The sequence below is a fragment of the Thalassophryne amazonica genome, chromosome 16 (assembly GCF_902500255.1).
Source record: "Thalassophryne amazonica chromosome 16, fThaAma1.1, whole genome shotgun sequence".
Lineage (NCBI taxonomy): Eukaryota > Metazoa > Chordata > Actinopteri > Batrachoidiformes > Batrachoididae > Thalassophryne > Thalassophryne amazonica.
Genome location: NC_047118.1, coordinates 12,281,677 through 12,294,184, shown reverse-complemented (window position 1 = coordinate 12,294,184; position 12,508 = coordinate 12,281,677). Strand labels below are relative to the sequence as shown.

At 42.6% G+C, this 12,508-nt stretch overlaps 1 protein-coding gene across 1 annotated transcript in view; it reads right to left on the bottom strand.

Annotated features, from left to right (window-relative positions):
* plekhh3 (pleckstrin homology, MyTH4 and FERM domain containing H3) overlaps positions 1–12,508 on the bottom strand; it is a 93,875-nt gene that overhangs the window by 28,286 nt on the left and 53,081 nt on the right. The window contains exon 4 of the mRNA XM_034189774.1: positions 7,796–7,978. Within this exon, the coding sequence (XP_034045665.1) occupies positions 7,796–7,978 (183 nt within the window). The remainder of the gene's footprint in view (positions 1–7,795; positions 7,979–12,508) is intronic.

Below are 12,508 nucleotides of genomic sequence, written 5' to 3'. Positions count from 1 at the left end.
ACAACAAACAGTTGCCCCAAGGCGCTTTATATTGTAAGGCAAGGCCATACAATAATTACGTAAAAACCCCAATGGTCAAAACGACCCCCTGTGAGCAAGCACTTGGCGACAGTGGGAAGGAAAAACTCCCTTTTAACAGGAAGAAACCTCCAGCAGAACCAGGCTCAGGGAGGGGCAGTCTTCTGCTGGGACTGGTTGGGGCTGAGGGAGAGAACCAGGAAAAAGACATGCTGTGGAGGGGAGCAGAGATCAATCACTAATGATTAAATGCAGAGTGGTGCATACAGAGCAAAAAGAGAAAGAAACAATCAGTGCATCATGGGAACCCCCCAGCAGTCTAAGTCTATAGCAGCATAACTAAGGGATGGTTCAGGGTCACCTGATCCAGCCCTAACTATAAGCTTTAGCAAAAAGGAAAGTTTTAAGCCTAATCTTAAAAGTACAGAGGGTGTCTGTCTCCCTGATCTGAACTGGGATGCTGGTTCATGTGATGGGGGAAGGGCATCTGGTGTGAAACCTGTGCCAAATCAACATGAAGATCCAATACAGATGTGCTGTGATGACCCCATGTGAAGAAGAGAGAGGCCAAAACAACTTGCTCGTATCTGCACGTCGGAACGTCCAGGGTGTTCCGCTTGAAACTCTGCCTGAAGAGGGGTGGGCGGATGCACAAATACATGGCCAATATTGCGTTCATCGGAACGCACACCACCCCACATATTTCAAATGTATTTAAAATGTCTGATTTCATCACTAATAGCTCAACCATTTAGTGCCAGATTCAATCCACTTTCTGCACAACTCACATTGACGTCACTCTCATGTTGATTAGAAAACACACACACACACGCACACACAAAACATTGCGTGCATGGGTAAGATAATTCCTAAATTAAAAAAGAAATAAGTCCCTGTCTAAAACAAAAGTTGTGGGTCACCATTTACGGAACTTGGGAAAGACATTGATGTCATTGTCACAGGTAATACACAGAAACGACAAGAAAAACATCATGAAATTTATTTATTAATTTATTATTATTTATTTTTGCAACATGTCGAGGTCACGAAATTAGGTTTAGAGTGGGAGATCAACCAACTTTCATTAAAATAAATAAATAAATAAAGGAAGCCGAGGGGCAATATTCTAATGCGTGGACACGGTATTTTTATTATAAACCACAATATCATGATTCATTTTCACGATGGCTTTTTAAGACTATTTTGCAAATTGAAAAATTTGAATGGTACAAAATATTTTACTGATTTAAATATTTACAGTATAAATCCTACAATGTAACAAAATGCAAAAAGAAAAAAAAAAAAAGACTAGAAAGAATTGTAGAGACGCTTGAATCTTCGACTGGACTGGGTTGCTTGACGTGAGGATGTTTTGCTTCAGATCACAGAAGCTTCCTCAGCTAAAATTCTTGCTCTGGTAGTCTGACTTCTGTCTTGACTCTTGTAGAGAAGAATAAACCAGAAGCCAACAAAAGCTAGAGTTTTTAACCTAACCAGACCCCTCCTACCGAGAGGCCGACTGCTATAGGCTAGTGACTAAACAAAAGCTCTAATTAGCACCTACTGTGTGCTAGTTAGCACTCTCCTAATGATGGGATGGAAGCCTCCCCTGATGGCTCCCTTGACGACTCTCCTGATGACGTGAATGACTCATTACCATGAACAAAAGACTGAAACTGCTTAGACCTGAGTACCCCATTGTAAACAGGGGACAAAGCGTGTCTGAGACCCGCCCCCCCGGTTAAGGCTGGGTTTCAACTGTTTTACAAAGAAAGCTTCCTTGACACCTCTCTCAAACCATTTCTTCTCTCTGGCTAAAAGCAGAGCAAGCAACCCAGTCCAGTCGAAGATTCAAGCTTCTCTACTATGGAAACCACCTGGACAACTGAGAGCCTACACAGAAACTAGAAAGAATTATTAAATTAAATTAAATTAGTCAGTTAAAGCACAGTTTGGAACAGATTTAAATCAGTTGTGCAAGTCTGCAAATGGCCAACACGGTTCTGAGTTTTACTTAGATACAATCACTTTCCCATGAAATCTCTACCGCCCCCCGCCAAAATCCCCACCATAAGTTTTCAAATCCTTGGCCCATCACGCTTAAATTAGTGCTCCATCCCTGCCATTCTAATCTTTTCCCCCAATGGAAGCCCTTAAAACTCTCTCCATTTAAGAACTATTGATTCTGACAGGAACATTTTAAAGAAAGGACGAGATTTCTCATCTCATCTATGAAGTGATTAAAAAAAAAAAAATCAAAGAAATAGAATATGACAACTGATGTGTTCTTGTAATTCCATCAGAACTTCATAGCCGATATTTTTGTATCCATAATTCATTATTTTACTCTGTGGAATACAGCCACATCTAGAATTACAGCCACTTAGACTCTTTTCCTGCCACCTAGGATCTTGACATTTGAAAACCAATTTCTGGTCAAGGCTGTGATTTAAAAGGACGGAAGACACTGCTTATTAATAACAGAAAATCTGATGATGATCTGATACCTTATCGTTGCAATATCTGCAAATAACTATCATTTGCACTGTGTCTGTTTTGGTGTCTGCATATTGTAAACCGTATTCACGCTGCGTTGCATGTTTGGACGCCAAAGGAGGAGAGAGACAAGTCCAAAGCCATGCACAGATCTGCGGTTTATAGTACTGCACTGCACATTCTAACTACCATCTCTATGAAGGCAGATCGTTCCAACATTTTAAATCGATCACCATCACTCCATGTTGGTAAATAAATGGTAAATGGACTGCACTTATATAGCAATCTGCCATCTGCATCAGACGCTCAAAGTGCTTTACAATAATGCCTCACATTCACCCCAATGTGAGGGTGCTGCCATACAAGGTTCTCACTACATACCAGGAGCAACTAGGGGATTATGGATCTTGCCGAAGGGCCCTTAGTGATTTTCCAGTCAGGCAGGGATTTGAACCGAGGATCTTCTGGTCTCAAGCCCCATGCTTTAACCACTAGACCATCACCTCCTGCTGTGTTTTTAAGCATAATCACAACACGCTTCCACCTTAAAAGAAATTTTAAGGGGAGTCATTTCACAAAAAAAGGTGATATTTCTCAAATAAAATAAATATTTGTTTATTTTTAATGCTAAAATGCTACAATCCAGATCCAAACCACTCCCAAAATATAATGTAATCTAAGCAGGCAAAACTCTAACACCTTCTTGTCCCACAATCTTCTTCTTTGTCTTTCGGCTGTTCCCGTTAGGGGTCGCCACAGCAGCTCAATCATTTCCATCTCACCCTGTCCTCTGTATCTTCCTCTGTCACACCAACCACCTGCATGTTGTCTCTCAGCACATCCATAAACCTCCTCTTTGGTCTCCCTCTTCTCCTCCTGCCTGGTGGCTCCATCCTCAGCATCCTTCTCCCTATATACCCTGGGTCCCTCCTCTGCACATGTCCAAACCATCTCAATCTCGCCTCTCTGACTTTGTCTCCAAATCGTCCCACCTGAGCTGTCCCTCTGATATGTTCATTCCTAATCTTGTCCATTTCTTGTCACACCCAAAGAGAATCTCAACATCTTCAGCTCTGCCACCTCCAGCTCTGCCTCCTGTCTTTTTGTTAGTGCCACTGTCTCTAAACCATACAACATAGCTGGTCTCACTACTGTTTTGTAAACTTTCCCCTTCACTCTTGCTGATATTCTTCGGTCACAAATCACTCCTGCCACCTTTCTCCACCCACTCCACCCTGCCTGCACTCTCTTCTTCACCTGTCTACCACACTCTCCATTACTTTGAACAGTTGACCCCAAATATTTAAACTCATCTACTTTCACCACTTCTACTCCTTGTAACTGCACTATTCCACTGGGCTCCCTCTCATTCACACACATGTACTCAGTCTTGCTTCTACTGACTTTCATTCCCCTTCTCTCCAAAGCATATCTCCACTTCTCCAGACTAGACTCAACTTGCTCTCTACTCTCACTACAGATCACAATGTCATCTGCAAACATCATAGTCCATGGGGACTCCTGTCTGATCTCATCTGTCAACCTGTCCATCACCACTGCAAACAAGAAAGGACTCAGAGCTGATCCTTGGTGTAATCCCACCTCCACCTTGAATGAGTCTGTCATTCTGACTGTGCATCTCACCGCTGTCACACTATTCTTGTACATGTCCTGCACTACCCTAACATACTTCTCTGCCACTCCAGACTTCCTCATACAATGCCACAACTCTTCTCTTGGCACCCTATCATAAGCTTTTTCTAAGTCCACAAACACACAATGTAACTCTTTCTGTCCTTCTCTATACTTTTCCAACAGTATTCTCCGAGCAAACATTGCATCTGTAGTGCTCTTTCTTGGCATGAAACCATATTGCTGCTCACAGATCTTCACCTGTTTTCTAAGCCTAGCTTCTACTACTCTTTCCCATAACTTCATGCTGTGGCTGATCAGCTTTATGCCTCTGTAGTTACTGCAGCTCTGCACATCACCCTTGTTCTTGAAAATAGGAACCAGCACACTTCGTCTCCACTCCTCAGGCATCCTCTCACTTTCCAAGATTTTATTAAACAATCTGGTTAGAAACTCTACTTCCATCTCTCCTAGACATTTCCATGCCTCCATTGGAATGTCATCTGGACCAACTGCCTTTCCACTCTTCATCCTCTTCATAGCAGCCCTCACTTCTTCCTTGCCAATCTCTTTTACTTCCTGATTTACTCTCACCACATCATCCAGCCTTTTCTCTCGCTCATTTTCTTTATTCATCAACTCTTCAAAATATTCCCTCCACCTTCTCAGCACACACTCCTCACTTGTCAGCACATTACCATGTGCATCTTTTACCACCCTAACCTGCTGCACATCCTTTCCAGCTCTGTCCCTTTGTCTGGCCAATCGGTACAAGTCCTTTTCTCCTTCCTTACTATTCAACTTCTTGTACAGCTCGCAATATGCCTTTTCCTTTGCTTTTGCCACTTCTCTTCTCGCCTTACGCCGCATCTCCTTGTACTCCTGTCTACTTTCTTCGTCTCTCCGACTATCCCAAAACCTTTTCGCCAACCTCTCTCCTTATGCTTTCCTGGACCTCTTCATTCCACCACCAAATCTCCTTGTCTTCCTTCCACTGTCCAGATGTCATACCCAGTACTGTCCTAGCTGTCTCCCTCACCACATCTGCAGTACTTTTCCAGTTGTCCAAAACTGCTTCCCCTCCAACTAGTGCTTCTCTCACCTGCTCGCTAAATTTCACACAACAGTCTTCCTCCTTCAGCTTCCACCATCTGATCCTTTGTTGAGCTCTCACTCTCTTCTTCTTCTTTACCTCTAAAGTCATCCTACAAACAACCATCCTATGCTGTCTAGTGACACTCTCTCTTGCTACCACCTTACAGTCTGTGATTTCTTTTAGCTTGCATCTCCTATAAAGAATGTAGTCCACCTGTGTGCAACTTTCTCCACTCTTATATGTTACCCTGTGCTCCTCCCTTTTCTTAAAGTAGGTATTCACCACAGCCATTTCCATCCTTTTTGCAAAATCAACTACCATCTGTCCTTCCCCATTCCTATCCTTGATACCATATCTACCCATTACTTCCTCATCACCTCTGTTCCCTTCACCAACATGCCCATTGAAGTCTGCTCCTATCACCACTCTTTCATGCTTGGGCACACTCTCCACCACCTCATCTAACACACTCCAGAAATCTTCTTTCTCCTTCATCTCACAACCTACCTGTAGGGCATATGCACTGATGATATTCATCACCCCTTCAATTTCCAACTTCACACTCATCACCCTGTCAGACACTTGCTTAACCTCCTCCTTCTTGTCCCACAATACACTCTTAAAACTTCATAAAAAACCTGTCCACAACGTTATGATGTCAAAAACAGCGTTTACTTTATATGTCAAAATCCACCTCAACTGTTCAATCTCAGTAAATGAGGAAAGGCGGAGTCGAATGTGCACGGGATACTACATGTATGTGGTGTGACTCACTCTCTCTTCAGCTTCCTCTCTTGGTTTCACTCATGATCAAAGGTCACCCTGAGAGGAACCTCAGACTATGCCAAAACCAAACAGGAACAGTTATTCAACAGATGAGTTGGGACATAAGTGCTAACCCCCCCCCCAGCGAGTCTCCCCTTGAACAACCTGTAATAAAACTGGTGGGGGGGCAAAAAAAAAAAAAAAACACTTCCTCCTTATGCAGAGGAAGTGTATTCGACATACCCCAGGCCCTGGTGCTGATCTGCAGCTCCACGGCTGATAACAGGCTTTCCTGCTACGTGACTTGGCACCAAATCCTTTTTTTTTCTTAAGGGTTTTTGGTGATGTAGAAATGCAAAGTAAAAACCTTTAACCCGTGAGATGGACATGGTGGCAAGACCTGCTTTACCTTTATGTTAGGATCAGGGACGCCAAGAATGGAACGCAATAAGGGAACCAATATTTCATCGTAATGACCACAAACACGCAGAGGAAGTACTTCTTTTATGTCATTCTTATGGGACAAAATTCACTGTAGCTTAAAAGGAACATATTTAACAGTGAAACAAGTAATAAAATGCATGACAAAGCCGCTGCTAAAAGTACCCTTTAGGCAAGAAATTCCCCAACCTGAAGTTTGGCTTTGGGTTTGTACAGTAAACATAATTGCCACCATTGTCTGACAGACGTTTGACTAATGCCGAGACTAGAAATGAACAACTCATTCCCGTGTCTCTTCCTGCATAACAGACTTATTTTCTCTGCCTTTTGTTTTTTTCATCCCAATAAAGAAATGAAAACTGCCCTACTCATATGACGCAAATCTAAGGGTCCACTCACACAATAATGTGACATGGCCGACAAAAATCTCTGTGGAATGCCGGAGAAGGCTCACTCCAGGGGTTCAAATTTCCCATCTTCACCGGAGGCTGACGTAGCTCAGCGGAGGGCAACGTTTTACTGGCGGAGCTTGATGTCTGGCGATGGTCACCTGACTTACTCCTACTATAGGACGTAGTTTAACTTTCACCATCAGGAAGGTGAGCACTTTGGTAGCACACTCCAGGGTAGGAGCGTAACCCAATGTTTGAGACGTCACATGACATCTACATAAACTTGATGTCTGTGATGTCGTCACTTGTTACTGGCGCATCGTCGAGACAGGTTCTACACATTCCATCATGCCCAAGTGTTCCAGAGGAGGCGATGCATCCAGTCAAGCCTCTGACATTGGCCAGAGAAGGCCACCAAAGCAGTAACGGCATATTAGCAAAGGTGACGTAGTGGTAGCAGAGTTCAACTCTTGCTGGCGTTTTAGCATGAACAAAAGTTTTAAGCATGTTCAAAATTTTTCCGGGACCACAATTGTCATCAGCGTTGCCCAACTGACATTGACGTAGTTCGTCAGAGTGTGAATAGAACTTAAGGCTTTCCAACAAACCGTGAGCCATGCTTTTGCCCCAACTAAGGATGGACTGATAATCGGTTGGGCCGATAATTGGCATTGGCCGATACTCAGCCAATAATCGGCTGAGCCAGTTATCGGTCTGTCCCTACTCCCAACACAGTAACATACTCACACTTCTAGTACCCATGGAAAGGGAACACTGCCACTTGAGCAGAAAAACACACAGAACAAAGTCCTTGGACCCTTGCGTCTAATGACTATACTGCACAACATGGGTCATCCTGGACTCTCTAGAGATTAGAAGCAAGTAGACAGCAAGAGCACAGGTGGGAAACAAATCACCCCATCTGTGTGTAGCTATGTAGGAGTGAGTTACTCACCAGTCTCCTTGTAAGTCTGCTTGTCTGGCCAGATGACAGAGCAGAGGTTAGTGAGGACCAGCGTGCAGAGTCTGCGGGCTCCTTTCTCCGGTCCGCTGTAGCAGTCGAGGGAATCCTGAGTCAACACAAACCAGTACCGCCGCTGCTTAATCCAGCTGCCTCTCACCTCTCGAAACAGCCACCCTGGAAATATGACACAGGCACGGCTCAGATTACAATTTTTTTAAAAAGACAATACATACGATGTGGTGTTTGTTGTCACCTGCACATGTGAAGTCTAATTAATTCAAATAACATTCTTTGTAACAAATATAACCAGGTGCACAAATATTTAGGTAGCAACAATTTTTTATAACTGCCTCTGCACACCAACACAGGGGAGCTGAAATGAAATAAGATGTGATTAAAGTGTCGACTTTCAGCTTTAATTCAAAGGGTTTAACAAAAATATCACATTAACCATTTAGTAATTACAGCCAATTTTTACACAAGTCCTTCCATTTTCAAAGAACGTAACTGATAAGAGACTCTCATTTTTAAATCCTTTGTATATAAACACTATAATGCAAGCCGTGGCAAGTTCACATCATGAAGAATACATACCATTTGGAATAGTGTAGCAGTAATTTACTGCTCCCTTTTCATTTTTTCCATAAATTAAAGGGGCTTGCAAATTCCTTGCATTCCTGCTATTCAATTCAATTCATTCATATAGCACAAAATCACAACAAAGCTGCCTCAAGTCTCTTTGCACAAGTAAGGTCTAACCTTGTCAACCCCTAGAGCAAGCACACAGGTGACAGCAGTAAGGAAAAACTCCCTCTGATGATTTGATGAAGAAACCTCAAGCAGACCAGACTCAAAGGGGTGACCCTCTGCTTGGGCTATGTAGTGCAGCAGATAACAGAATATTTGCAGAGGAATCCTTTAAATCCAGTTACAACCACCAAAGTTTGTCTGTGTATACTTTTTGGTACATATTTCAGAAAAATAATGTTAGCCATTTGAATTTTCAATAGGGGAGCAAGATGACTGTCAATCTCCCTCGGTCTGGGATTCCATGCAAGATCTCACTTTGTGGGGTAAGGATGATTCTGAGAAAGCTCAGAATTACACAGGAGGACCTGGTCAATGACCTGAAGAGAGCTGGGACCACAGTCACAAAGATTACATTAGTAACACATGATGCTGTCATGGTTTCAAATCCTGCAGGGCAGCAAGGTCCCCCTGCTCAAGCCAGCACATGTCCAGGCCCGTTTGAAGTTCATCAGTGACCATCTGGATGATCCAGAGGAGGCATGGGAGAAGGTCATGTGGTCAGATGAGACCAGAACTCCACTTACCATGTTTAGAGGATGAGAACAACCCCAAGAAAACCATCCAAACCTGAAAGATCTAGAGAAGATCTGTATGGAGGAGTGGACCAAAATGCCTGCTGCAGTGTGTGCAAACCTGGTGAAAAACTACAGGAAACATTTGACCTCTGTAATTGCAAACAAAGACTACTGTACCAAATATTAACATTGATTTTCACAGGTGTTGAAATACTTATTTGCAGCAGTAACATACAAATAAATGATTAAAAAAAAAATCATACATTGTGATTTCTGGATTTTTTTTTTTTATTTTTTTTTTTTAGATTATGTCTCTTACAGTGGACATGCACCTAAGATGAAAATTTCAGACCACTCCATGATTTCTAAGTGGGAGAACTTGCAAAATCGCAGGGTGTTCAAATACTTATTTTCCTCACTGTATTATTGCTATCAAGGGGGTGTTGTAAGAATTTTGGGCACATACGTAAAGCACTTACAAACATTTAGCTTAAGGTCAATGCAGCAGGGAGTCCAGTCTCACAGCTACTGAACTTGCATTACTGAACTACGTCTTCCAGAATAATTCCAGCAGCATGTAATTGTCCAGTCTGTGATGCAAGTGCCTTGTTGGGGTAAATACCAGGGGATAAAAATACAGCCAACTAATGGCATAGGCATTAAAAGCTTCTTTCAGACAACATAATTACCACTTTAGCAGTGGACAGCGTAAGGAAGAGAATGCGAGGTACTGGAATAGTGCAACAGCTAAACTAGAGCAGAGGAGAAAAACAAAGAGCTTGAAGTCGACGCGTCTTCAGCCAGGCTTGGCTCGCATGTGTTGGATTGTTGGGCTCTTAAAATCCTGAGGGTTTGGAAGAGCTGCAGCAGGCCAGATTCACCGTTGCCAAAGAGAAGAGAGCCCTCTTCCCACCCCCTCTTCAGCTATGTGTGCAAATTGTTCCTAACAAATATTTAATCTCAAAGTAGATAAATAAATCAGTGCGGGAGATTTTTGTCCAGATTCAGCCAAGAGAGAGAGAGTCAGACAGGGGAAAAGAGTAAAGAACATTTGTGAGGTGTCAGAGTTCACACAGAGGGCTAATGGGGAGGATGGCGGCGTGCACATGCATGCATGCGGACATATAATAAACACATCCGTGTGCTTGATATAGAAGAATTAGCCCGTATACCTTCAGCTTCCTACCCTGTGAAACTGGCTGTGACGCCACACCAGCGTCACAGCTTCCTCTGCGGTTCGCAAGCTGCACACCACCTGTCGGCAACAACGTCGCTCCCCTGCGTCTTTCCCATTTACTCCCCCCCCCCCACTTTTCTTTCCTGCCTCTCAGTGGTTTTCCCAGGCAGCTGTATGTCCCTCGATGCTACGGTCTAAAATAAGACTAAAGAAAACAGCAGGAGCTCCATCTCTCAGACTGTGTGTGGACCATACAAGTGGCAAGATTGAACCATGCATAAAGCCACCAAATATAGCCCCTCCCCTGAAAACAACTGCTGGAGGTACTTCACACCACATTCAAAGGAGGTGCTTCAATAAACCCAAACGTGAACCTGATACAGTAAGTGGAGCCGAGCTCGCCGACTGCTTTGGATGAGATATCGAGGAGGCAGACGGTCCGAATGAGTGACGTGCAAACTAAAGCACATGTGCGACCTTGACGCCTGCGATGGATTGAAGATGCTCAGCAGATGTTGCTCTTTTCGGGAACTTTAAACAGTGCGTACAGGAAATGAAGAGAAAGACAGAAGAGGAGGAGGAGCAGCAGCAGAGTACCCAGGGACCTCGTGCATACCCCTCCTATGATCCCCCATCTGGATCTCATCTCTCCAGCCTGCTAATTTCTCCCCTGGGGGCCACGACTCGCCCTTAATTTGTTTCATTTGTGACCTGTGTCCTACCCCAATGCCCCCCCCCCTTAAACTTAGACGAAGCAAACGGTCTCTCACTATGCATTTCCATTTAATTACTTCCAGCCTCCTGTCATCCAAATTACAGATTGTCACGTACTTTTAAGAAATTTGAGGAAAATTGTCACATTGCAAATTTAAATGTAAATTTGGCCCGCTGACAAATGTGTCTATAAGTCTGTGACTGCTCAGATTAAACAAAAACCTAAAATTAAAGAAATGTTTCAGTTCAGGCTAACATTTTAATCTGTATTTTCTAGATTCTACATACTGCCAGTTATTGCCATTTCAATGCCCATGTGTTGCATACGGGTCACCGTTACACAAGCCAACATTATTGGTCAATAAAAACAGAACAGCCCTATGTGCAGGGAAAAAAATATAAAATGATTGTCTCTCTATATATTATTTAAATAACTATGATAACAGAGGACATAACTATCTTGGAATTTTTCTTTGAGTTTTTAATCTGAAAAGTGGGACACCAACTCCACCAAATTTGTGACACACAGCACCTAAGTACTATTTTGGTCAAAATAACCAAAAATTACTTCAACTAATTTATCTGAATTTATTTCCGATTTGTTGCCCATACGGTAAAACTAATTTTCCCCGTAGACCAGGGTCTTAAATCACTCAGTACGGCTGCAGAGAGTATGCCAGAAATGTGGTGCTGAATGTAACCTGTAGTGTCCTGCTGTTACATTTAAAACCCATGTTCTTAAACTGCTAAATTATTGAATAAATAAAACTCCAGTTGTGTTGTTTGAAAGCACCACTCTTGAGAGCCTTAAACCCCTGGGGAGATCGAATTTAGTTGAACAATAAAGTAAGTCATCAATTACTCGCTTTGTTTGTTTTGCGCCTGGTTTGACCAATTACGCTCGAGTCCTAATATAGCCACCAAAAATAGCACACTGGGGCTTTCCCGCAAGCCCAGCCAAAATAAAGTATATCATGACTTATCTCAATAGGGGATTTTATGTATTCCGCATGGTCCATATATTCATATCTTACAGTCTATGTCACCTTGCTAGGTGACCCCTTTTCATGAAGTGACCCTTATCAAAATGTCCACAACAATCTCAGCTTTCAGAATATCTGTCATATATTTGTCAAGAACACTATATGCTGAAATATTTGGGCTCTAAATATGAAAACGCAAAAAAAATTTAGAAAATTCTTTAAAACTTTATTGACAATACACCTGTATTCATGTGGACAAGCTAAATGGGTTCACCAAAATCTTTGGCTCACAAAAGTAGTGTAATACATGAAGGAAAGTGTATATCAGTGAAAATAAAAATCAATCATTTCCTGCTGGATCTTTTCTGTCTTCACTGTCTGCAGAAAAATCCACAAATTTCACACTCTGTAGATGCTGGAAAAACAAAACAGCCCATCCACATGTTTTTTTTTTTTTTATTATTATTACTATACTTTGCCTGACTCCTGAAGAGAGCAACAAAAT